The 27,347-nt window shown below is 38.5% G+C and overlaps 2 protein-coding genes across 7 annotated transcripts in view; one reads left to right on the plus strand and one right to left on the minus strand.

Moving 5' to 3' along the window:
- triob (trio Rho guanine nucleotide exchange factor b) overlaps positions 1–27,347 on the plus strand; it is a 97,569-nt gene that overhangs the window by 42,628 nt on the left and 27,594 nt on the right. For all 6 annotated transcript variants that reach the window (XM_008432168.2, XM_008432167.2, XM_008432160.2 and 3 more), the window contains 25 exons: positions 1,382–1,504; positions 7,577–7,768; positions 8,552–8,683; positions 9,039–9,269; positions 10,172–10,294; positions 11,174–11,365; positions 12,314–12,483; positions 12,725–12,899; positions 17,102–17,297; positions 17,804–17,970; positions 20,143–20,262; positions 20,788–20,886; positions 21,002–21,094; positions 21,391–21,540; positions 21,648–21,762; positions 21,906–22,021; positions 23,351–23,473; positions 23,776–23,970; positions 24,354–24,469; positions 25,662–25,728; positions 25,876–25,985; positions 26,110–26,179; positions 26,449–26,538; positions 26,649–26,741; positions 26,922–27,033. In XM_008432168.2, the coding sequence (XP_008430390.1) occupies positions 1,382–1,504; positions 7,577–7,768; positions 8,552–8,683; positions 9,039–9,269; positions 10,172–10,294; positions 11,174–11,365; positions 12,314–12,483; positions 12,725–12,899; positions 17,102–17,297; positions 17,804–17,970; positions 20,143–20,262; positions 20,788–20,886; positions 21,002–21,094; positions 21,391–21,540; positions 21,648–21,762; positions 21,906–22,021; positions 23,351–23,473; positions 23,776–23,970; positions 24,354–24,469; positions 25,662–25,728; positions 25,876–25,985; positions 26,110–26,179; positions 26,449–26,538; positions 26,649–26,741; positions 26,922–27,033 (3,370 nt within the window). The remainder of the gene's footprint in view (positions 1–1,381; positions 1,505–7,576; positions 7,769–8,551; positions 8,684–9,038; positions 9,270–10,171; positions 10,295–11,173; positions 11,366–12,313; positions 12,484–12,724; positions 12,900–17,101; positions 17,298–17,803; positions 17,971–20,142; positions 20,263–20,787; positions 20,887–21,001; positions 21,095–21,390; positions 21,541–21,647; positions 21,763–21,905; positions 22,022–23,350; positions 23,474–23,775; positions 23,971–24,353; positions 24,470–25,661; positions 25,729–25,875; positions 25,986–26,109; positions 26,180–26,448; positions 26,539–26,648; positions 26,742–26,921; positions 27,034–27,347) is intronic.
- On the minus strand, positions 4,084–5,878 carry LOC103478367 (uncharacterized). Its single transcript, XM_008432159.2, has 5 exons — positions 5,385–5,878; positions 5,207–5,287; positions 4,988–5,044; positions 4,759–4,850; positions 4,084–4,661 (listed from the first exon to the last, which is right to left on the minus strand). The coding sequence occupies exons 1-5, from the start codon at positions 5,857–5,859 to the stop codon at positions 4,578–4,580; spliced, it is 789 nt and encodes a 262-aa protein (XP_008430381.2). The 5' UTR covers positions 5,860–5,878; the 3' UTR covers positions 4,084–4,577.

Below are 27,347 nucleotides of genomic sequence, written 5' to 3' on the forward strand. Positions count from 1 at the left end.
GCTTCACTTCTACTTAAAAACGGTTCAGTTCAATCATGGCACTTTGGTATCCTTCTGAACATCGACCAGATAAAGCAAGGCTCAGAAAGAAAACCTTGTAGCTCAAGGTTACAACACAACATCTCAAGCAACTTTATAATCCTTTGACCAAAGCTGACATTACAGTTTTGAAGTTTTATTTATGGGACTATGTGCAACCTCACAGTACTTGGATACAAGAGGAAATACAACCACATGTTGATGAGTCAGTTTGTTAAACTGGTAATAAAAAAAAGGAATAAAGAAAACCATTGAATGTTTGTCACTTCCTGATTGCACCATCTTTTTGGTTATTAACAATAATGGGCATCATGGAGACAGACTGAGTTGGACTCCACCAGTGACAGAGAAATACAGTTTTTGTCTCCAGAAATCATACTGGCAAATTCCAAAGACTCTGGGAGAACATGGCTTGGACCGATGCAATAAAACCAGGGCATCTCATCAGTTGTCGGTTTATAAAATAAAGAAAAGCTTTTCAATAAAAAAATACATATGTAACCAGTGTGACTGAATTAGGTAAGGGGCTTGGTTTTGTTCTGGGGCTCAACAGGGCAAAATTCAATTTCCAAGCTACCAGGTCATTCTGGAAAGAAACAATCTGGTCAGAGTTAGAAAGTTCAGTTGCAGGTCATAGGTCGTCCACCACCAGGACAATCACTCAAAACAAACATAAAGCATTTAATACCATCTGAGAGAAAGAAAGAACATTGCACTATTGTTAGATGGTCTTCCAGGGTTCCAGATCTTAATCCTCTATAATATGTTTCATGTCCAAATCAAGAAGGCTTGAGAAGTGTGTTTCTCTGTAAGGTTCCACTTTCATTTAGTAAACTGTGTAAAATATCCAGATCAACTAATAGTCAGAAGCAAGGTCTGATATATTAAACATGGAGAAAATAATGGTGGATGTCATTAAACATTTTTCAATTTCAGATATTTCTAATGCAGTTGCGTTTTTATGGTTAATTAGAAGTAGTACCAACACATGTCTCTGCATATGACAGTCATATAGCTAATGAAAGATGTCTAATGTGTCACAATCCTGCATAAATCACAAGTATACAACTTCTGTTCACACTCTGGTGAACTATGAAGAACTTCTTAGTAGGAAAACAAACACGGCTAGTGTGTCTCTTCTATTGACTGTATCACAGCTGAGCTTAGAGATGACATTTGTCTGTAGAAATGAGTTCTCAGTTGATGGATGAAAGGTTTTGAGTAAATACAGGCTCCTAACAGCAGGCTCCTCTTGTTCTCACTGTTGTCGTTAATCAGCATTTTGGAAATGAATCTTCTAAAGAACAGTTTTCTTTCTCTTCTCTGCCCTTTATATCTGTAGATGTTTGATTGGATCATGCACAACAAGGGACTTTTTCTGACCAGCTACACCGAGATCGGAGGGAACCACCAGCATGCTGTGGAGCTGCAGACACAGCACAACCACTTTGCTATGAACTGCATGGTAAGAGTCAACCTGTTTCTTTTGTTTTTGTTTGTTTGTTTTTTGCTGCTTTTTCTGTGCTCACATACATGTGTCAGTACTATCAATGGATGACTAAAATAATGGAGGAAAAACCTCTCCTCTGTGTGCTACACAATGTGTTACAAATTCTTCTGTCCTGTTTCTGTTTCTCATACGACTCTTTTGAACAAAGCCAAGACTTTGCATTGTCATTGCCCGTCATGGAGCCGTTCCCAGCATTGACCCATTTTATGGCCCCTGTGCCGCTCCCACAGTTTAGCGCTGCAGTCTGTGGCTCAGCTCTGCATTTACATCTCTGCTCACTTGATCTGCTATATTTATTAGCCAGTCTGACAACTAAGAAATACAGCTGAGGACATTTGATTGTGTCATAACCATTCTTATAGTATCATGTTCTGCCACAAAAAGTGCACCGCTTCTTATCTGTGTTTTGTTATTACAGTTTTATTGCATCCAGCTCCCTTTCATTAATTAACTTTTAATGGATTTATTTATAAATAAGCAATAAACCAAGCCTGAATCAGGCGCCGGTTTGCTCTAGGCGAAGGGATCAACACACCATTACCTCTGATTCAAACTGCAGCCACCTTTCCACAATAAATAAAATGATAGTCAAGGGAGAAGTAAACACACAGCTTTGGAGGCCTTCAAGTCTCTCATGGCTTTACTGGTCTAACAAGCTGCTGTCAGTGACAACGCAAGGCTAGTCACCGCCCACAGGTAACTCAAGCTAAAACCCACCACAAACCCCTGAGAATACATTGATGGAAATTCTGTGTGCTTGAGAATATGATCACACTCTGCCCACACGCATATCCGCACAGTCAGGTTAGCTCTGAGTGACCACTGCCACCTCCACCCATTCTTTCACAGGAAGCTCTGCTTCCTCTTCCTGTTGCTTGCACGGCAGAATGGAAACACACAGTGTCAAACTGTGATTATAAGTGTTCATGTACAAAGGCTACATAAATACTGTTATTTTCGTTAGGATTTTCCGCTATGTGCAGATTTTTACAGTAGAAAACAGATAAAATATGACATTTATTTGGTAGTTTGACACTTTTTGAAGCACAGTAAATCTGTGCTTCAAAAATATAGCATTTTTTATCAATAAGGATTATAGTGTTTAATCAGTTATCATTGGGGAGGATGTAACTATGTTAAGTGGCGACTAAATGTTAAGGAGGACTGTGTTTTATCATTTAGGTGTTGAACGTCTCCAGCTTTAAGCGGTTCATGTAGTGATGTTGCTGTTATGCCCCCTATGGGATGTTCTTTGCAAGTACAGCTGGTGAATTACAAATCTTTTACATCTCTAGTCATTAACATTTTTCACATTTAATAAGGCGACTCATGCAAATATTGCAGGTGTACTTATTTTCATTTTGATATCAGAATACATTTATAATATTGACATTCAAAAAGTTGGACAAATCTAGATACGATTCTTTAATATTGGTAAGAAATTCAATATGTCTCAATTGTGACTCAGGAAGTAAAGCCTCAGGTTTGTTTAGCTTATGTCTTCTTTATCTAAGTGATGTAATTGTGATTTAGTTGTACTTATCGATCCTTGTTTTCAAATATAATCCGGTTTGCTATATTTTTTAAAGTTTTAAAAAAAAAGTAAGGTAAAACACAACATTTTGTTTTATATATGGTACTTTATATTCAGCTCACAAAGCATCGGACAGGAATAAATACAGGACTTGATCATTTTTATTTTACAAAACAACAAATATCTCTACATTGCTTAGCTCTATGATCATATGTTTCTCAATCTCCTAGCTTTTTTCACATGCCAATACTAAAACCAATGTACACTGAGGCATAAATATGTACAGATTCAAAAACACAAATTTTTCCATCATATCTTTTATGTTCAGAAAGTCAGACAGAGTGCTGGGGTCACCAGATTTTTCTGTTTTCTCTAACAGGCAACTAGTCACACAGCCCAACCTTCTGCTGAGAGATGTCTGTTTTATTTTTGCCATTTGCTTATAAAAGGTTTGTATTTATAAAAATATTTTCAGTTGTCATAAACATGGAGAGTCATGTTTGGAAAACTAAGTACACCTGAATAATTTTTTCGTTAAGTTAGTCTTGTTTTAATGTTTCATTTGGTAAGGTACGTATACATAGCGTTTCGGTTACCGGGGAGACTGAAACTTAAACCTGTGGAGTTAATCCAATTAACCTGCTCCTTGTGTTTCTTTATAAAAAGCTTAAAAGTTAAAATGTCGGTAACACTTTATTTGATGGGGCGTGCACTGGCATGACACTAACATGACACAATATCTGTCATGAACATAAAGAAGTCTTTATGAATGTCTAACTGTTGTCCTGAAGTGTCGCTGGGAAAATTATGACACTTTTATTGCAAAGTTGCTTTAAAAGTTGCATTAAAAGTCCATTAAATGTGCCAACTTTGCATTAAAAGTGTTATTTACCAAATAATTCAAAATTGGCTGTTTTAATGGATTTTAAAGCAAATTTTAAAGCAACTTTGCATTAAAAGCGTCGTTATTTACCGAATGACACTTAATGACAACAGTCATAGACATTCATAAAGACTCCTTCATGTTCATGACAGATTTTGTGTCATGTTTATGTCGGTGTCATGCCAGTCTTATACACATACAGTCAAATAAAGTGTTACCACAATGTCTTACATTCAGTTCAATGAGCAGGAAAAGTGGTCATTTTCTGATTTAGATAACAGTAATCAGTTCATGTTATACATTTATGTTTCAGGCTTTTGTGCATAGTAAATGGCATTGGAAATGTGTTTTTATTTTTTTTTACTCAAGCACATTATGTCATCAGAAACTTTCACATGCCAGCTTTGACTACATGTGTGTGTTTAAACAAGTATAAAAATACAATATTAAAATGAACAACAAAAATAAACGTAATCTATTCTTGAATTACAAAAATGTAAATATATCTTATCATGTAGAGAATGTCATAACTATATGATATTAATCAGTGTTATTTTGAATACAAAGCATATACACAGCGTGGTTGAATCCTGTTCTCCATCGACCATAAATCAACACTTGCAGTTCCAGTTTTTGCATGAGTTGTTTTTCAAGTCAGTGTAAGAAAGAACAAACGATTCTTGACTCATGTGCTCCTGTAAAGACACAAGGAAAAAAAGTGCAATTCAGACTATACCAGTACATGGAAACTATATGTGCTCACTTACACACTAGAATCTGAAAACACCTCACCTTAAATATGTCACAGTTCATTACAAACAGCTCTGGAGGAAAGGCTTGGTTCTCAGTTTTAGACACGTAGTATCTTGCTCCACAACTCTGGCCTTTTTAAAGAGAGACAATTAAAGAGTAAATGTCATGTTTAAGAACAAAAATATATATTTTTTAAAATTTGTGTTTCACTGTTTACAAAAATGTCATACTTTATTGGTACAAAGGTGTACGCTTTACTTTTTCTTACCGATTCCTTCAAGCAGTTTCTGGTTTTCCTGTATTAGTTCCTTAGTTCCTGACCAATCTGAGCAAAATGCCAAATATATCACTTTGCACATCAAAGTTTTGGTCTGGCCATTTTAAGTGGGTTAAATGCAGTAATGTGCAGCACAGACTTCAAATTTTACACAATTTGATCAGTCTCAAGAAATGTCTGCCATTTTTACAATATTTTAAATGTACTTACAAACAACGCTCAGACTGAGCACTACTGCAACCAACAGTAGGCACAGCAAGGCCAGCCCCAACGTGGTTCTCTGGAAGAACACTAGTTATCAGAGAACACGTTACAAACACTTCTGCTGGGTTTTTACCCTGGAGTATTTGCTTTAACTGCGCACTGCTTTAAACTTGAAGCACATTACCTAATTGCTCTGTTTTCGGCGATCCTATGCTTCCATTCGGCAGAGGCCATCTTAAAGTCATGTACCTGCTAGGGAGAGGCAGACTGTTGATCGGTGGACAGTTGGGAGTGCCATTACTTTGCTGGGAGGCCCTGTTCGCCGGCTGAGTGGCTCCTCTTGGCACCGACACAACCTCTCTTCGTCCTACATCAATACCAAGAGTGTCTCCGTTTTCATAAGTGTCATCTTGGTCTTCCCACTGGTCAGGATCCATTGCCATGTATGCATTGTCTGGACTCTCGCCTGGTTGAGGGCCCTCCATTGTTGAACCACAGGGCCGTCTGTGAGTCAGCTCATGTTCCGCGTGCCTAAAATACCTCACAGGTGTCTGTGGATGCAAATAAACTGGTGGGCGGGAGAGATTTTCATCTGCATTCATCAAAAAAACCAGAGAGAAGCCATCTGCCTCTAAGACGAACCGCTTAGTCTCTAGCATTAAAGTCAGAAAAATATGATTGTTGATTAATGTGCAATGCTGCAGTATTCTGCTTAAGAGCATTCACAACTAATCAAAGAATTGAAAAGTTTATCTGTAATCAAGGTCACACAAGCTGCACATGTGTATAGTGTTTTTCTGCCTGGAAACGTTTACGTAAAGAAACATAGGAAACATTGGACCTGCAGTCTGGTTATTTGCCTGTAGTTTGTATACAGGGAGATGTGTGGTAGAGATTGGTATTATTCCAGTAAAGACCTTTGGGTCATGGGTTTGCATAAAAACATGTTAAACAATACTATCCCATATGCACAACTGTGGCCTTCATTGTTTTGGAGGATTGTCTTTTTCCCACTAAGGAGAGAACAAAAACTGCTCTTGAAACAGTTTTCAAGCATCTAAATATCAAGAAATAAAAGTTGTGTTTTGGTTGTTTATTATATTACTTTTATTTGATCCATATGATTCCACTTTTGCTGGTATATGTGTTAGCATCTGGAGTGTTTTTTGTTTTTTTCTGAGCTCAATTTAGAAATCTTGACTCCATCCCTTTTCCTTTTTTTTCCGCTTTTGTTAAATTTGGCATTATCCTCCATACTTTGTGTATTTCTGCCTGCTTTTACTCCACCACTTATTCTTTGATCCTTTGCCAATCCTCAGTTTGAAACAAAACACCTTTTTCTGTTCCTGTTAAACCCATCCGCACTGTCTCCTCGTGCATTTATTTTGTATAAACACCCTATGTGTTTTGAGTATTCCGCTACGTTGCCCCTCTTTACCCTCTCTGAGTGTATAAGTGCTTGTGAATTGGCATAGATGTTCTTAGGGTCTCGTATTATCTTTTTTTAAAAGAACTGTGACTGTACAAGACTGATTTTGGCTGTGCAAATTCTGATTATTCTCATAAATAGTTTTTAGTTCTTGACACTGTCTTCCAACAAACCAAACTAGGAGGATTGTCTTTTTCTCAGGTAAAGATATAAATATATAATAGGTAAAGATATAATAAAATATATGCAAACGCTAGTTTAAATAATGCAAAAGGTACTTTATCTTTTTAGATTTTCCACACTGAAAATGTATAAGCAGTTTTCTGCTGTCATCCTCTTTTGAGATTGAACTGTTTTTTGGGTTGTAGAGGTTGTTGTTGTTTTTTTTTTTTCCACATGTTGTAATTAAAACAAGCGACCTCAGTGCCATAATTTGCTCCAGGACCCGTAATTGAATAGAATAATAACTGGCTGTTAACACAGTTGTTAATTAGCATTTGCTGAGCCATGCCTATCTTCACAAAACAGCTTGAAGCAGGTACATTAGAAAAAGCCTAAAAGATTAAAAGGTAAATGGCCTTTTTTATTAATCACACGTGGGTACGCTTTCCAAGCGGATGACTTTTTAATGTCCCCAAAGGTGTTTTCGGGTGCGTTTGTAGGATTTACGTGTATTTTGTTTAAGTTACCTTCTCTGTGAACACACTTGTGGCCACAGCGTTTTACGAGCTGCACGTTTCAGCTGCTCTGTAGCAACACAATCAGGCTTAATTATCGGAAAACACAGTTGTGGCTTCATGCATCAGGGTGCTCAACTTGTAACAAGAGTGCAGTGAGCGCTTTACCTGAAACCCTGCTAATTTATATGGTCAGAAACGATAACATGCTTGACCTACTTACTGTTTTTTCTTTTACAACTCTTTCGTTGCCCCTGTTTTGAAACACAGAATGTGTATGTGAACATCAACCGGATCATGTCAGTTGGAAATCGGCTCCTGGAGTCGGGCCACTACGCCTCCCAGCAGATCCAGCAGATCTCAGGCCAGCTGGAGCAGGAGTGGAAAGCTTTTGCAGCGGCGCTGGACGAACGCAGCACTCTGCTGGAGATGTCTGCCAGCTTCCACCAGAAAGCCGATCAGGTGCAGTCACGCCATTCAAATGCACGTCTTGTGATATCAGCAGGTAAAACAATGGGAACATTCCAGCTGTTGGCAGGATACTTAGATGCTTTTGTGTCATTATAAGTCCAAAACAAATCTGTTCATCAGCAGAGCACCTCCATCCTTCACTCACTCAAAGATACTTTAAGCTAATCCTCCTTTTTTTGTCCCATTTTTTTCTTGTAAATGATGTTTGGGTTCATTTGGACTAACATAATAAGCTTTAATACAGCATACAAAGGTGCTCCAATGTTTCATGGTGGGAAAATGTTTTCTAACAGTTGTATTCAGCCTTATTTTGACCAGTTTACCTTCCTTCGTGTGTTTACTGCATCTTCTACGCTGCTTAAAGCTTTAATTCACCAATGGCTCTCATCTTGCTGCCATTAGATGGAAGGCCACTTATTGGTAGATTTGCAGCTGCACTTTTTTCTTCCAATATTGAGATGATTAACTGAGCAGAGGTTAGTCAGATGTTCAAAACAAAAGCTGTGAACTTGAAACTTTTGTGAAAAAAACTTTGCAAGGTAGTACAGGTTTTGAAAAACTGTTGCAGATCTTGGCTAAGCTGAAGGTAGACAATGTACATAACGAAAATGAAAACAAACATTTTATTCTTACTTGGTTGAATGATCATGAGTCAGTTTTATTGTTCTCAAAAACCTTTCGCAATAAAAAAAAAAAGTGCTGCAGTGTTCCGAGTGCATATTTGAGGTGGTGGTGTGTGCTATGATGTGTTTGTCTTGGTTATTTCCTAACCAGTACATGAGCAAGGTGGAGCCGTGGTGTAAAGCGTGCGGAGAAGGAGAGCTGCCCTCTGAGCTGCAGGATCTAGAAGATACCATCCACCATCACCAGGGGCTGTATGAACACATCACCACTGCATACTCAGAGGTCAGCGCACCGAAACAAGCACGCACAAAAACAAAAACAAAGAACTCATATGCAAAACACTGAGGTTTTTATGAAGATAACTCATGTATGCAAAGTTGTAGAAAATATTTTTCAAATGTTCTCACACGCACGAACATCATGCAAATTATTTCAACTGATCCTTTGTGCTTAGCTAGAGCTGTAAGCAGTAATAAACACTATAGTGTAATGAGGGTCCTGACAATGTCAAACATTATGATACTCTTTGCAAGAGTAAAACACACAAAACAAAACAATAAATTTTATTTATTTTTTTATTTTATTTTAAATCTTTAGATGTTTTCCAGCATGTGAAACCACACTTCCTTGTCTCCAGGTGAGCCAGGATGGCAAAGCCTTACTGGACAAGCTGCAGCGACCTTTGACTCCGGGAAGTGCCGATTCGCTGATGGCGTCGGCGAACTACTCGAAGGCGGTGCACCACGTCCTGGACATCATCCACGAGGTGCTGCATCACCAGAGGCAGCTCGAAAACATCTGGCAGCATCGTAAAGTTCGCCTGCACCAGCGCCTGCAGCTGTGCGTCTTTCAGCAGGACGTGCAGCAAGTAAGTGACGGGATGCAAATGTGACAAGAGAAAAAGAAAAAAAAAACCTTTACTGAGATAGACGCTGCAGGAAGGTTCTGTTCAGCATTGCCCCCTGCAGCAAACACACCTGCTTTGCCTCTTTGCTTCTTAGAAAAGACAAATAAATTTGGCAGCTAATCTGTACGATATTGTATTAACGTCACTGTGTAATTATCTGTATCAGCAGCTTTTTTAGCGCTCTTTTTTTGCATAAGTCCATCTGTTGGACTGTCTGGACAGCCTGAATCTTCCATCAGAACTGCCGATTTGCTCTGTCGTGTCGTCTCTCCGTCTCCACCCTGCAGGCATCTGCCCTTCTCTGCACTGCTTCCCTTTCCACTTGGGTTTCTCAAGCTTTCCCTCTTTATTGTCTGTGTTTCTGCCTCTCTGCGCTCCTATCCGCTCTTTCATCACCCCTTTCTCTTGGTAGTGGTTTCCATGGTGATGCAATTTACTGTCACATAAAGTGTCGAGAGCATTTGGTTTGTCCCTTGAAAACATTCTCTCAGAGACCTTGAAATCCCTTTCATTGCCACAAATGGGGTGTGTCCATGTATTTTGATTGATATTAGTGTAATTATGTTGGAAGATTTGTAGCTTATCACACCCACATTGGAAATGTTTGCACTTTACGCTGCGTTGCATCTGTTGGTAATTGTTCGTAATTTAAAATATTAAAATAGAGGGAATGAGAAGAAAGTGGGACAAATTGAAAAAGGGATTTTGCAACATTAGAGATATTAAATCTATAAATTGTTCTAAGTTGATTTATTTACAGCCTTGTGGGATTTTTTTTTGCACCCCCTGCTGACTGACATTGTGTACTGCTCTATCACAAAAAGCTTCTATTTTAAGTTGCTGGGATATTTATCTGCTTCAAGGTGCTGGACTGGATAGAAAACCATGGCGAGGCCTTCCTCAGCAAACACACTGGTGTTGGAAAGTCTTTGCACAGAGCCAGGGCTCTGCAAAAGAGGCATGAAGACTTTGAAGAGGTTGCACAGGTGAGTCTTTGCAGTTATTGTTTTCTACTTATGCAAAACCAAGATAACCTTTTGTTTGTTTGTTTGTTTGTTTTTTTTTCTTTATCCCCATTCCTAAGACATTTATATTTCTACCTTATAAAACACATGAAAGCCCACCAGATAAAATTCAAGATCATATGTGATGTTTATTACCGATGTCTCAGCAACTCAATTATTTGTTGATTTGTTTGAATCTTTTTTTTGCTGCAGTGACACAGTTTCACACTGCAACACGTACTTCCCAACTATTAATGCATTTATTAAGTGGAAATGAATCAGATATTGGGACAAAGTCACATGGTGCATAATTATTTATTCCCCTGAGGTCATTATTTCTGTAACCCCACAACTTTAATGTAGGATGTAGCTCTATAGGATGGCAATGGAAAAAAGGTTGATTTAGTCATCACTGTGATGATTTTATGTTATGCTGGATCAACATATATTTAGTTTGCTAGTACAGTAATGAGCTGATGCCGTGCAATATTAGAAACAGGCTCATTGAACCACAGATCATCAACTGTACAATACATTCAGTTCCAGGTAATGTCCTAAAGGTTTGTAGAAAATAATATTTAAATAAATGCTACAGTTACGTTTATTCTTAAGTGACAGGGGTGATTTTGCAGTTATTTCTTAATTAGTTTTTTATTCTCCTGCCTAAACAAATGTGCTCAAATTAATAGTTGAATTTTTCAGAAATTTTCAGATTAATTTATTTTAATGATTTTCACATATATCATTTTAATTGATAGCAACACGTGTTCTGCGTAGATATGTGCTTTAAAACTGGTTGGATGAGTTGTCAGGATGTGGCGCAGATATGCTTTGTTTAGCACTCCGTGTTTTAATTTTCAGAACACCTACACCAATGCTGACAAGCTGCTGGAGGCAGCAGAACAGCTGGCCCAGACTGGAGAGTGTGACCCAGAGGAAATCTACCAGGCCGCCCACCAGCTAGAGGATCGCATCCAGGACTTTGTGCGGCGTGTCGAACAGCGTAAAGTCCTGCTGGACATGTCTGTTGCATTTCACACTCATGTTAAAGAGGTATCTCGTTCCCTTCTTCTTGGTTCACCTGAAATCAGGTTAAGCTGCAGTGCTGCATTCAATTTTTACCGAAAGTAGAAAAGCATGATCGGTCCAGGGACACTTTTTATTTCCTTGCGGAATTGCAGATGAATAAAATAACGCCAGCTAATTAAAGGCGAAATTATGTTGAGAGACATCCTATAATTTAAACATTTTACGGCGTGGCTTTATCGCTCTTAGTGAAACCTGCATGCTAGGAAAGCTTGATCATAACCGGGCGTCCTGGCTGTTAATAAACCACAGGCAGAAATAAGCGAAACTGTGATGCAGATATCTTGTAATAGAAGCAGGAAGGGGTGCATTTCTTGTTCAAGTATGATCAACAAGGTAAATCTGCCATTGGCGAACCCACAAACTATCCATTTTCAATTACAACTAATAGACCAACTACAGACATACACAAAGAAAATGAGTTTCCTCTTATTTTCGCGTGATGACATGCAAGACCTGTGTTGTTTGTATGTTCACTTATCCCTCAAGGAACTCTCTTTGTGCTGCAGATTTAGTTTTCATCAAGGCTCACCTTGATATTGTCAGTCAAAACAGAAGCACTGAATATTTAGGTAGACGACTAATAGATGACAACCACAGTGAGAGTGGACTTAAATTGAACTGAATAACATGAATAACAACGTCAAACCTTAGAAATGATATAACAGAAAGCTTTTGTGGTGTTAAAATCGTCTGTGAAATTATGTCTGTTAAATTGTAATAAGTATGTGAAAGGTGCTATATAAATAAAGTTTACTTACTTTACTTTTTACTAAAACTACACCTTTTTTTAAAACCTCGTTGCACCATTTCATGAATCTGCTGCTTGTTGTTGAGCTGATAAAGAACTGCGTATGTACTTCTGGATTTTTTTAAAACCTTTTTTTTCTTATTTTTTCTGCCTGTTAATTTTAGCTGTGGACATGGTTGGAGGAGCTTCAAAAAGAACTGCTGGATGATGTGTATGCTGAGTCGGTGGAAGCAGTGCAGGACCTGATCAAGCGATTCGGTCAGCAGCAGCAGACCACCCTGCAGGCGACAGTCAATGTTATCAAGGAGGGAGAGGACCTCATACAGCAGCTCAGGTGAGCGAGAACGCTCAGCTTAACTGGGGAATTGCAAGCGGTGATGATTCTCCCTCGGTGGGGCGAGCCAAATTTATGCACACCTCCAGGATAACAATAGTTCACGCACAATTAATAGAATGTTACACAGTGTATTGGAAAGTGATCGAGTGAGTCGTGCAGACACAGTTTTCCAAGCAAGTTTCAAAAGCTAGAAAACCGCGGCGTTTCCAGTTGCAGTCAATGTCGATTGCGTTTGCAGAGACTCTGCTATCTCAAGCAACAAGACCCCTCACAACAGCTCCATGGCCCACATTGAGAGCGTCCTGCAGCAGCTGGATGAGGCCCAGGGTCAGATGGAGGAGCTGTTCCAGGAAAGGAAGATCAAACTGGAACTCTTCCTGCAGCTCCGCATCTTCGAGAGGGACGCAATAGACGTGAGTTGTTGGAAAATTTCAAGGTTTATGTTTTCCAGATTGTTTTTGCTTTGAATATTTATAAATAAGATAAAGAGCAAACATACATGTGTGGGATTTGATGGGAAAGTAGGTACTCTGTAACACACACACACAAAATAATTTTTATATGGTAAAGGTGCGTAACAGCAAATCAAGGGGGATTCTGAGCTTATGGGCCGTTTCATAATAAAAGGGAGATTTAGTCCTGTAGGGAAGACCCCTGCTGGTTTAAAGCTCGGCTGAAATCACAATACGACTCTCTCGTTTGCTACTTTTGAAAGGCATTTAGTTCCACTTGATGCATCACATCCACTTATTCATTCAGTTTTTTTTTTTTTTTGAAACAGCGGTCTATGTTGTATCCACTTATTTCTGAGCATCCCACTGTGACACTGAATGCTTTGCTTAGCTGGTGCTAGGATATGATGACAGTTTTATTTCAACATTTTATTTTATTTCTCATATGAGCCATCGAATCAGACTCTGTAAACCACTCCCAATGCGTGGAGCAAGAATAAAAGCTTAAGGTGATCCAGGCTCTTTGGATGTTGTATCACATGTAAAAGTATGAATTGTGTAAAAAGTAAAATGTCTAATTTCATGCCACATAACTTATAGTATACTCCTCCTTATAGTATACTGAGATTTTTTTAAATCTCAGTATGTGTTTTTGTGATTTTACATGATAGGCTAACACAATGGTTTAGTTTTTATTAGTTTTTTTTAAAGAAATAAAATCTGAAAAGTGTCGCATATATTTTTATTTTCCCATAATCTGATTCCCCAGAACAAAAGCCAGCACAACTATCCATTTTCTTACACCCTTGTCCCTTAGTGGGGTCGGGAGGGGTGCCGGTGCCTATCTCCAGCTAGCGTACTGGGCAAGAGGCGGGGTACACCCTGGACAGGTCGCCAGTCTGTCGCAGGACAACAGAGAGACACCCAGGACACACAACCATGCACACACACACTCAYACCTAGGGGCAATTTGGAGAGRCCAATTAACCTGACAGTCATGTTTTTGGACTGTGGGAGGAAACCGGAGTACCCGGAGAAAACCCACGCATGCACAGGGAGAACATGCAAACTCCATGCAGAAAGACCGGAACCGGGAATCGAACCCAGAACCTTCTTGCTGCAAGGCAACAGCTCTGGCAGCACAGCTAGTTGCCTGTAAATTATTCTCATTAAATGCAGCATCAACCAAAAGGCGAGTAGATTAGTCTGTCCAATCTTCCCTATTAGTTGTGCTCTTTAAAGGTCTGACTTTTACTTTTAAAGGTCATTAGTTCTTTAAGTAGTTCATCACAAGCAACATAGGAGACACAGCAGACATGTAGAATACTCCAAAATAAAACTTCTTAGTTATTTTTGTGGCTGAAAACTGCACACCCTCTTGAACACACACCATCCACTGAGTGAAACATTACTGTAGCAGCTTCATGATGTTGGGATGTTTTCCTTTATCAGGCAATCTAGAAAGAAAACTGGTTGCAGAACATTTGGGGTGGAATTTGAGGGGTCTCACCTTCCAGCTGTATAGCAAATAGCAAAAAATAGCTATAAAGCAAAATAGCTACATAGCAAAAAAATATAAATGCAACCACAGAGGGGCTAAAAATGCTTGTTTAACACATTTTCCGTATTATTTGCAATTTTTGGGACTGTTGTAGAACTACTTATTCATTAAACAATGATGCACCACTTTGTGTTGGTTGACCACCTAAAAAATGCAATCAGATACGCCAACGATTGTATTTCTAATATGACAGAATTTTTTTTTTTAAATTAAGTTGGCATGAACAGTTCTTCAGGAATTAAAAGGCTCTGTCGTGTTTTGGGTCTCTGTTGTCCAGAAAACCAGATTAGCTCTGCACGTCAGGCCAGGTAAAGGTGGTGAATCTGCTAATCACACTCAAAGTGCTGACGTACGCCCACAAGCACACATGCAGACACAGGATTAATATGACACAGAGCTCAAGCATGAAGATGGGTGGAGGACGGATTTATTTTCCTCTTTTTTTCCCTGCTCCCACACACACTTGTGAAAGTTTGCAATACGGTACCTCCTCCTGGCATGACTGGTGGTGTGAGACCGTGTGTCTAAGAACAAGGTGAAGGTGAGATATAGCCTCATCCATTAGTTCTTGCCTGGCTGAGGTTCCCCTCCTCGCAGTTACGCAAAGCCAATTAAAAAAAAAATTAAAAATAGAGAACAGGGATACTAACAGTGTCTCCTCCACTCATTAATTGTCCTGATAGATGAAGGAAATGGTATTTTTGTACTCAGAAGGCATTTTACTCAACTGTAGGAGGAGAGGAAGACAAAGTTCAAATGAATGCTTGGTGAGTTGTGCAAACCTTTCTGCTAATTTCGAAATATTGTTGTTGTTATTGTTTATAATGGGGTTATTTGTATTATTGGGTACAGAACTGATTGTTAATGTTATCCTGGAACACAGGATAATATGGAAAGCTTTCCTACAGAGAACAGTCCAAGAAGTTCATGTCCCTGTAGTCTTTGTTTTTCAGCAAGCAGATTTTATTTTGTAGATAATATTGTATAGCATTTTGTTTATATTATTGATAGCAATGCTACAGGTGTCAAAATATATCTTTGCACCTATAAAGCTATATTTTATAGCTTGGCTTTTTGTTGAGATTTAACAAAGGAATTTTTGTTCCTCGTTTTTTTGGGATCAATCGTAGCTTTCCAGAAAATCTTGCAGTGACTGTTCATGTGCCCACAGACATTTAAAACATCATGTAAGCAACTGGAAAATAATATTTGTCCATAATGTTAAGAAAATGAAATGAAAAACTATACGTCAAAATGATTGTTCACATTTGGTTAAATTGCTGTGTAAATTGATTTTAATAAGTGGCCAAATTGCTGGAAATGTAACTTGTGGAGATCTGTTTAGTTTCATTATGGTTATAAAGTGAAATGTGTATATTAATTTGACCAAAAGATGATTTAGGTTTCATATTAATTCTACCAAAGAGTGGGTTGAACTTCTACTTAATAAAAAAAGGAAAATTTGTGTTTTCAATCAAATCTCAGTATAGAACTTAATCTACATTACTGCTTGTAATGATTAAATCTTTTGTCAAAGTTTGAACGTTGACTGTGAAGAATCCATTCTAGAACATAAATAAAGGAAAATAAATACTGTGTCAGCTGAGGAGATCCCATCCCTGATGTTTCAGGAATCTTTTACTGATTGCATCTCTGTTTTGGCCCAGATGCATAAAGCTACAAAACCTTGTCCACCCAATTTTTTTTTTTTTTTTTTTTTAGCATTTCTTTGTGTTTCTGTTTTTGCTCTACTCTTGTCCTCTTGAGAGGAGGTCTTCTCAAAAACAAGATGGAGGCCCCTCAATTGAGAGCAACAGCTGCCAAATCTTCTCATTTTTATTAATGCACAGAGAGCAAATTTTTACCACCATGTGACCATCACTCATAAAAACCGTTATTGCTTTTATACTATTGTTCATGTTTCTTTCAAGTTTATAAGGCCTTGCAACAGCTGAACAGAGCGCAGCTTTGGGTCAAGCCCAACATTTGTTCTTGTCACTTAAAAACTTGCCATGATTAGATGTCACCTTCATGAATCACTTGTTAATAAAAAAGAGTACAGTCTCTGTAATTGTAGTCACTTAAAAAGACAAATCTGACAAGAAAAGCCTAATTTACCTTCATGCCAAGGCCCAAATCTTTATTTTAGACAAATTCTGTCAAAAACATTTCAGCAATGGTCCATCAGACCACCTTGTTTTGTTGTTTTTTTTTAAAGCTCTGTGACAGACAGAGCTGAACAGCACCAGGACAGAGGGACGCCCAGTATCATGATTCAGGCGGCGTGGGCAGTCAGTGACAAGCACCGGCATCTCAGTACATCTGCTCCGCCAGCCGTGAAATACCACGTTGTTGTGTTGTTGCTATTTGTTACTATGGGAGTTATCAAAATTATTTGTAGTGTTTAAAGTTTAAATAGTTTCAACAACACATACTCTGAGATTCACATCCGACCGTAACGCTACATCTGCAGAATGTCTTTTGGTCCAACTTCCTCAGTTTTAGGAGAGCAATAGAGGTAAAAGAAAGGAATCCTTTTTGCGTATGTATGGAATGCCTCCTTAAACTGATGAATTCAACCTTTTTTTTTTCTGTCCCTCAGATCATCTCAGACCTGGAGTCATGGAATGAGGAACTGTCCAAGCAGATGAATGACTTTGACACAGAGGACCTGACCCTGGCTGAGCAGAGGCTTCAGCACCATGCAGATAAAGCACTTACCATGAACAACCTCACCTTTGACGTCATCCACCAGGGGCAAGAGCTGCTGCAGTATGTCACAGAAGTCCAGACATCTGGTGAGAGAAAAACATTTGGAAAAAAACAGCAAATACCCTGGGACACGCAGGCACTTTTCTGAAACATCATAGAAACAGCAGCTCAGAATCTGTAGCCATCATAAGAGCAACCTCTGCATTTGTTTTTTTTTTCTTTTTATAAAACATCCCATTTTGACTTCAGGGAAAAATTAAAAGGTTGTTCATATATTGCACATAATAATTATTTCAAGAATGCTGTCATAATAAATGGCATTTTTCTGCTCATGTTTCAAGTTAAAAGAATCAAATACAATTGGCATCATTCATGTCATGAATGTTAGTTTTATTTTAATCCAATACAATTGCTAGTATTTCTTTGCCATGTAAGCATAGAATTTACATATAAAAAAGAATGGTTAGTGGCATTGGACTGCTTTTGCTTTTGTTACAGCTGCATATTTAAAAAAAAAATCACTGGAATAGAAAGATGGGGGGGGGGGAAACAATAATTATATGTTGGCTTAGTAAAGTCTTTATTATTCCAGGTGTGGAGCTGCTGTGTGACAGAGACGTGGACATGGCGACGCGGGTTCAGGACCTGTTGGAGTTCCTTCATGAGAAGCAGCAGGAGCTGGACCTGGCTGCAGAGCAGCACAGGAGACACCTGGAGCAGTGTGTCCAGTTAAGACATCTGCAAGCTGAAGTCAAACAGGTACTCACCTTATGGGATTGGAAAAAAAACAAACAAACACAAGATTGTATCAGTAAGAGACAGTAATACCGCATGAAAACAGGCAAGAACAGGCCACAACAATGTTCAAGTTTAAACTTTTTACATCAGGACATGACTTGTAACGTTCACAAGAGTCTAATAAAAAACAAAACAGTTGTTCTCAGACAGGGCTGAGGCTGGGTTAATTATTGGAAACTCTTTCTAACAATATATTGTTACAACATGCCACAATTACAACAGAATGTGTTAGTGTGTGTTAAAAGGTCACAGCATGTTCTGCTTGCACAGAGCTGCCAATACATGACTCAGCCCTTGTCAACAAACTGTGTTTTTTTCTTCTTTTTTATTTCTGTATCTCTTTCCTTATTTCTTTATATATTTATTTCTTTTTCTTTTTCTCTTTCTATTTTTCTTTGTTTATTTCCTTCTCTTTCTTCTTTCCTTTCTTTGTATGTGTTTATGTGGAGTACAGAAGTTATTCTTGGCATCAGAATTTTTTTTTTAACTTAGAAAAATATTGACTTTAAAATTTTAAGAACTGGTGAAGTTTTTAAACAGATTTTTAGAAATTCATGACACAAAAAAGTTCAAAGTTTGTGAAAGCTTACGAATGCATGAGGAAGGAACATTTTTTTGAAATGTGAGGATTTTGTTTCAAGTTTGGGGGACAGCAATCTCTTTGCACCTGAACTATTTCATGGGTTGTGAGTAACACAAAGGGATACGGACGGTTTACTTTTATTTATACAACTTAGTGATTAGTGATTTATCAATTTTTACATCCACTATGGTCTTTGGAGGCTATAGGTGCCTAGAGGCACCCGGCTGATGACCTCTACTCTGGGACTCTGTGTATTAATAGGTGTATTTTCCACATTGTTACCTCTATATCGATCTAAGCCAATACAAACGTAAACCTAAACTGTTTTTATCACAGGATAATTTTTTTTCTTTGTCCCCTTTATACAACAACAAAGTTGTGTCTGAACTTGTTCCTCTTCTCTGCTTCGAGAACAGGAATTCAGATAATACATATTTATCAGAAAACGCATCATGAATCACAGAGAGAAGAAGAGGGATTGTTGTTTAAGCGAAGCGCGGATATTCCCCACTTGTTTTCATTCAGTGCTTGTGCACAATTACAACATGACACTCATTTGGGGCAATTTTGCCGGCTGACGTTTCAAAGCAAAACAAATGATTATAGAAAACATGTTTTTTGTTTTTTTCAATACAGCTCTTATCATACTGATGCAGGCAAGTAGAAGCATATGGTTCATGAGTTTACATGGAAAAATTGGGCAAAAGCCAAAAGAAACAAAAACGTACTTTAGTAGAAAAAAAATAATAATTCTAGACACATTGCAGCAAGTGGAATGATTTGCCAGAAAGATGACTGCATGATAAAATTGTGCAATCTCTAACCATTACTGTACTTTTTTTTTTTTTGTCTTTTTATTGCGTTATGTTTTACCTGTAAGGGCTTCTTTGTGTGAGTAATTTAAAATAGGTGTGTCCCAAATAAATGGTAGCTACGGCCAAAACAGGGATTAATAGAGGTTAGTGCATCAGACTCGCATGAGAGAGGAAGGAAAAAATTGGAGTGGTATGACTGTTTGACGGGAAAAGTACATTTAATGGATTTCATGCCACCACAGGACATTGCAGGCATAATGGAAACATTGTCCCAGGAGTCTAACGCAGGAGTCAGGGTTGCATCATCACTTTTATAGCTCAGCGTCAGCTACGGTTCTGGCCGTCACCCACACAGCAAGTGTGCCTGCTGAGTCAGAGATGGAGGGAAATGTCTTTGTGAGCGTGCCCTCCGGCTAGAACTAGGCCGGGAAAGCAATCTTTCAAGCTGCAGGCTGCGTGTGTGAGGTGGAGAAGGGTTGTTGTGGTACGGTTGGTGGCAAGATTACCCAAGAGAGGGAAAAGCGTAGTCGTGAAGAATAAATCCGACGTGTCAAGAAGTTTGCACTCGGAGAGATTTCAACTTAGATACAGGGCCGAAGTAGAGAGAGGGAAAAAAACATGCATTAAGTTGTCTTTTTAATTAGCTTTTAGGAGAGAATGGAAAAAAAAATTCAGACCAAATACTGAAACTACAACTAAAGCATGAACAATAAATGCTTTCTCTGTGTGTTGCAGGTTTTAGGTTGGATCCGTAATGGGGAATCGATGCTCAACGCCGGTCTCATCACAGCCAGTTCATTACAAGAAGCTGAGCAGCTGCAGAAAGAACATGAACAATTTCAACATGCAATTGAGGTGAAATCAAATAAATTGATTTTTTTTGTTTGTTTTTTACATTTTTTTTAATCTGCACCTCTTTTTATAAAAAAGTGACACATCAAGTAAAATTATAAATAGCTTATTTCTATGTCTCTCCCTCATTTTTCGCTCGTTATTTTTTCCTAGTCTTTGCCATTGAGTATTCCTTTTGCATTCCTTTGAACTCAGTCAAGGTTTGCTTACTTTAATGCGGGCCTGTCCCTGACCTGCTTTCTTCACAGATCCCATGCACACTAATAAGATTCACTTTTGTTTTGTTTTTTTGCAAAAGTGTGGGTGTAGAATTTTTAGCTGCAGTAGTACAAGATAAACCCTAAAGGTCCTGCAGATAAAAAATGAAAAAATTATGAAAAAGCTCCATTATATGCATACTGCACAAACACGGGACCAGCATGAACCTAGGACAAATTTTGAAAACATTAATCCGTTTTTATATGCTCGATTGATTGTTTAATAATTGTTATCTATTTAAAGTTTGTTTTTATCTCATTCTTAATGAAGAAAACCCACCAGAGTGCGCTGCAGGTGCAGCAGAAGGCAGAGGCGCTTCTTCAGGCAAACCACTACGACATGGACATGATCAGAGACTGTGCAGAAAAGGTGCAGTTTGCTTTTTTTAAGCATATCTATGAAAAATAATGAAAATCTGTGTAGGCAGCACAGTGTGGGTTTCGTCATTTCTTTGGAAATCTGATGAGTTTTGTTTGACTTGAAGGTGGCGGATCACTGGCAGCAGCTGATGCTTAAGATGGAGGACAGGCTGAAACTGGTTAATGCGTCTGTGGCTTTCTACAAAACATCTGAACAGGTATTTTTTGTCTGACAGGACACAAAAGTGCATCTTGTTTGATGCTACTAGGAGAACTGTAGTGCTATACCAATTATCTATAGTAGTCAATAGGGAGTTGTGCACAAGAAAATACAGAACTATAATTTTGTTAGTTTATTTGAATATTGAAAAGTTTTGTTTTGCTGGTCATTGGAATCAATTGTACACGATTTTTGCAAGCGAATCATTTTTGAAATAACGATGAATGAGCTGAATGTCATTTGTATGTTCTTTTAGAGCAAATTTAAAAGCCGCGTCGTGTTTGTGTGCTTTAGGTGTGCAGTGTTTTGGAGAGCCTCGAGCAGGAGTACAAGCGAGAGGAGGACTGGTGCGGTGGTGCTGACAAACTGGGCCCAAACAGTGAGACGGATCACGTCACCCCTATGGTCAGCAAGCATCTGGAGCAGAAAGAGGCATTTCTCAAAGTGAGACCAAAAACTTCAGATATGAAAATAAACGCCCACACATGCATTTCTGTGATTTCTGAGCTGATCCGACGAGTGATCATTTCCTCCTCCCTCCATGGTCGCAGGCCTGTACGTTAGCCAGGCGTAATGCCGATGTGTTCCTGAAGTACCTGCACAGAAACAGTGTCAACATGCCTGGCATGCTGTCCCACGTGAAAGCTCCAGAGACTCAGGTCAAAAGTATGTAAACAACAATACTTGGATAAAATAATTCTCTGAACTTTGCGTAGCCTTTTGTCCCTCCTGTAAAATCCTAATCAAAGCTTTACAATTTGCAGACATTCTGTTGTCGAATTAACCATGTTTTTGTGTTGTTGTATCAGATATCTTGAATGAGTTGCTGCAGAGAGAGAACAGAGTCCTCCACTTCTGGACCATGAGGAAGAGGAGGCTGGACCAGTGCCAGCAATATGTGGTGTTTGAAAGAAGCGCCAAGCAGGTGTGTTCTTGTGCATGTGTGTGTGTCTCTGTGTTTCTGTTCAATTGAGGATTTAGCGCGATACGACCGCACTTGTAGAACTTGTGCAGAATATAAACCTGCAATAATAGTAGCTCTAGAGAAGGAGCTGAGACCAGCAACTCATGTTGGAGAATATGTGGACAGGACAGCTAATAGTTGTATTTTCAACAAATCTGATTTTTATGCAAATTATTGTTGAAAGAAAAGCATAAGAAGTCCAATTTTCAGTTTGCTACGTGTCATTTTGGTGACAAATTGAAAGATTAGACTTTTTTCAGATTAAACTCAAACCCCAATCGGACTCGGACTCCAGACTCAAATATAATTGAGAATCTGTGGCAAAACTCTAACACTGATGTTGACAGATGCTCTTTAACTAATCTAACTTAGCATGTGCTATTTTCCTTAGAAGAATGGGCAAAAAGTCACTGGATGGGCAAAGTAGGCTAAAAAGTACTGACTTTGGATGGCTGAAAAGAAAGGCTCACCCCACTTCTCAAACTTTCAGTTAGTTTTTTTATCAAATAAATGCACAACTTCCTGTTGGTCTGTCACATAAAATCACCACATAATACACTGAGGATGTAGGTTTTAACATGAAAAAAACAGAATACTGCAACATCACACAAATAGAGTAGTTTTGCAAGCTATTGCTGTATAATCCCATGCACTTAGCTCCCCCTTGTGGTGTTTGGAAAACACAATATTAGAATATCATTCCTTGGCCTGTAAGAATGAAATTACATCACACTTGTTTTCTGGAACACAGCTATTTTAAGGCTTTCCAGGTTTTATCCCCAGGGTGTGAATGCTTTTTGGACTCACAGTTTGACTGGACCAGTTCTGCCATTTCAGGCCAGGGCAGTGTCACCTCCAGGGCCTGGTTTTAAAATACACAGGCCATAAAAAAAACACACTAAGTAGGGCATTCTACAATTCAAAAGAAGAGAAAGTGAAAAAAAATGTGACAAAACTATTTTCTTTTTGTAAATAACTAGCATTTTCTTATGAAACAACTGCATGTTTAATAATATAGCCATCAGTATTGCAGTAATTTGTGTTAGTAGTGTTTGTAATCTTAAAATGCAATCGATAATTTTCATAAATGTTATTCTGTAATTTTATAAAGGACTCATTTTATCAAATAAAAGTAGGTTCTGTAGTAAAGTTTTTCTTTTACAATCCCTTTATTGTTTATTTAAAATATTGTTCAAAAAGTTTAAACTGTTGTCTTAAGATTTGAATCCTGGACACGTAGGACATCACTGTGTCGCCTCTGTCCTCTCTCATGATTGGTCGTTTCGCCAGGCTCTGGAGTGGATCCACGACACCGGGGAGTTCTACCTGTCCACTCACACGTCCACTGGGTCGAGCATTCACCACACGCAGGAGCTGCTGAAAGAGCATGAAGACTTCCAGATCACAGCAAAGGTACGTGCAGGTCCTACGTTCTCTGGCTTTTCTGCTCGTGGCGATTCTCTCTGTTTTTATCTGATTATTGTGTTGTGCTCGCTCAGTCAGTCCGGCGCTCTGCTGTGAGGCCCATTTCCAGGGGCACTGCATTGTCCTCTTTGCTGTGTCACTGTTATTGTGTGTCAGAGAGCACGCTATTGTGTCCACCAAGCAACACATGATTCCCAACTCTTTCTTTCGCTCATCTACCTTTTCTCTGTTGGCACCACCTCTCTCTCCTCCCTCTCTGCTGCCCTCCCTGAATGTCCCTCTATTGACAGCAAACCAAAGAGCGGGTGAAGCTGTTGATCCAGCTGGCGGATGGGTTTTGTGACAAGGGCCACGCCCATGCCCTGGAGATAAAGAAATGGGTGTCCTCTGTGGACAAGCGCTACAGGGACTTCTCTCTCCGCATGGACAAATATCGAACTAGCCTGGAAACGGCGCTTGGCATCTCTTCCGATTCAAACAAGGCTGTGAGTGATTTTTTTTTTTCTTTTTTTTTTTTGTGAGTATATACACTATTGGTACATAGAGAAACTCGCAAAGAGATTTCCAAAGGTTTTAAAAATAAGACCATGACAACTTAATAGACTAACAACAACAACAAAAGAAAATCAAGCTTTGTGTTGCCTTAAGGATTTTTTTATTTATTTATTTTTTTATCAGCCAGTCCCACTGCTGCGTTTTATTTTATGGTGTGCAGAGAACAGATGGTATCGTCGTCTGTTTACCGCAAGTTGCTGTTCAAACTTTGTTTAGCGAACATCTGCCAACAGAAGGCAAACACCACACAGTGCTGGATATCCTATCTAGCTGCTGTGTGCCACATAATAACCACAACCTGCTGTGTGTTCAGAGCAAAGAGCTGCAACTGGACATCATCCCAGCTACCGCTCCGGGGTCAGAGGTCAAGCTAAGAGACGCTGCCCATGAACTCAATGAGGAAAAGAGGAAATCAGCAAGAAGAAAAGAGTAAGAACTAGACCTTTTTTTCTTCTCACCTAGTAGCTACTGAGTCTTAGAGTTATATTTCTAGACTATTGAATGTGTTTACTTTTTGTGCTCAGTCTTGCAGCAAACGTTAGTTATGACTAGTTCCTAAAAACAAGGAATATTTAAAAAACTTGACAAATAAACAAGCATGTGGCAGCCAAGAGCGCAACCCAAAGTTCCTGAGGGATGATTAATTTACCTTTGGGAAACTACAGGAATCCTTAACAAGATGGTCACCAAGTGACAGTTTTGATGATAAAATCTTCAAATCAAATGTAACCACGATGTGAATCGCATTTAAGACTTCAGGTTTGACTTCATCTTGTGCCCTTTAAAGACTTAGGAAATGTTCATATGAGCTTTCAATGAGTGGAAACACGGATTAATCAGTGATTTGTAAATATTTTTCATATCATATTCATGTTGCATTTCATTTCTAAGGCATTTGTAAATGATTTATGGGACCTTCAGAGGAATCCATCCATCAAGAGACCTGCTTTCAACCATTGCAAATGACACACTTTACAATAACATCCCAAAAGTGCATCAAGGATAATGCTTCCAACTAATACTGGCAGATTTTCCCTTCAGGTGCAAGTATGTTATTTATATGCCAGCTGTATGCAAACAATATAGGAAATCAACACTGTGCTGCTCTCAGCTGGAGTTAAAAAAACATAATGCCTGAATAAAGTTACAGGCAGGGGAGTGTAATCCAGTAGCCAAGCTACATCCAGACACCAATATTGTATTTGAAATTAAAAGCACAAAACACTTATAGACATGACAAAAAAAACTATGAAAAATAAATAATATCAATAAAGTAATTTATTGATACTTCCATGCACTTAACCATGGATTCAAAACAGTAGAGTAAAATAGCTGCTTTGAAATGCAAAGCAGGTCATCATAATATAACAAACAAATAACTTACTGTTTTTGTTTTTTGAAATACATGATAAGCAAAACATGCAGTATTTAGCTGCATGTTACCGTGACGTTGCACATTCAAAGATTGTAATGAACTAAAAATGATTTGTGTTATTTTCTGCTTTGTTTCATGTAGTTTCCTTCCTTTGGTTATTTAGTTTTACCTGCAGCAAACTTTTAAAAAAAATTATGTATATTTCTCCAATTTTACTATCATATTGAGTCCTTTCCTCTCTTCCAGATTTATAATGGCTGAGCTGATCCAAACAGAGAAGGCATATGTCCGAGACCTACGTGAATGTATGGATGTGAGTATTGCCTTAGATCCTTTTTCTAATTAATCCTATTGTCTTGATTTGTCACTCTTAAATTGCACATGTGTTCATTAACGTTTCTGTAATTAAATTGATTCAATTTATGTAAGCAACTATTTTCGTATGGTTGCGTTTGTGCAGACTTACCTGTGGGAAATGACCAGTGGCGTCGAGGAGATTCCTCCTGGCATCGTCAACAAGGAACACATCATCTTTGGGAACATGCAGGACCTCTACGAGTTTCATCACAAGTCAGTTTAGCAGCAATCTGCGACAATGTGTAGAAATAGCATTTTTATTTCAGGTGGACAAGTATTTCACAGAGGCCAGGTGATTAATAATCTCTGTGTAAATATTTTTTTCCTCTCCAAACAGTATCTTCTTGAAGGAGCTGGAGAAGTATGAGCAGCTTCCAGAGGATGTTGGCCATTGTTTTGTGACCTGGGTAAGTGAGCATCTGTGTTTGCTGTGTTTTTTATTTCAAGTAGTTATGATAATTATTTTACAACACAATACATTTGAAATTTGAACACATTTTTAAAATAAAACTGTCGTCATATTACTTTGGTCAGGTTGGTAATTTCTCTCTCAATTTCAATTTCTCCCTCAAATTATAGAATATTTGAGGGAGAAATTGCTGTTTTAACTGGTGTTTAGCAATAAAATTAGGGTTCGTATCTTGATTATAACACATTTATGAAATCTCCTACTCAGGCTGACAAATTCCAGATGTATGTGAACTACTGCAAGAACAAACCTGACTCCACTCAGCTCATCCTGGAACACGCTGGACCCTACTTTGACGTAAGTAAAGCTTTAAATTGCCAGAAATTCTGACTTACTTGCTTTAAACCATTAAATAAATAAATAAATATCTCGCTTAGTTTAAGACATGTTTCTATTTTGATCCACAGGAAATTCAACAAAGACATCGCCTTGCCAACTCCATCTCTTCTTACCTCATCAAGCCCGTTCAACGAATCACAAAATACCAATTACTTCTAAAGGTAGAGCAAGTTTCAAATGAATTTCGGCGACATGATTAGTCACCTGCAATTTTTTTTATGTTTGGAGGTGGAAATGTTAGACCTGGAAAAAGGAGTGGAAACACATTCACGCTTAAAATAATTTTGGATTTCGTAGCATGGTTTCTGAAACATGTCCATATGAATGTTCTTCCACTAAAGGAGTTGTTGACGTGCTGTGAAGAGGGGAAAGGTGAAATCAAGGATGGCCTGGAAGTGATGCTCAGCGTTCCAAAGAAAGCCAATGATGCCATGCACCTCTCTATGCTGGAAGGCATGTAGAACCAGACATCACACACACGCACGCACACGCACACGCGCACACACGCACACACTTCCACTACACTGGTACAGTTTTATTCAGAAAACAAAACAACAAAAAAAGATTCCCATTCTGATCTATTGTAACTGGTGATTATTCTGCCTTGAGACTATTATTTTTTTAAATCTAACATCAATGTCATTCAATTGAATGATACCTCGTAACCTTTGTCCTATTTCTTCATGTTATAGCCACAAACTTTAATGTGTTTTTTAGGATTTTATGATAAACCAACACAAAGTAGTGAAGTGGAAAAAAACTAAGAA

Source organism: Poecilia reticulata, linkage group LG16, assembly GCF_000633615.1.
Source record: "Poecilia reticulata strain Guanapo linkage group LG16, Guppy_female_1.0+MT, whole genome shotgun sequence".
In the NCBI taxonomy this organism is placed as follows: Eukaryota; Metazoa; Chordata; class Actinopteri; order Cyprinodontiformes; family Poeciliidae; genus Poecilia; species Poecilia reticulata.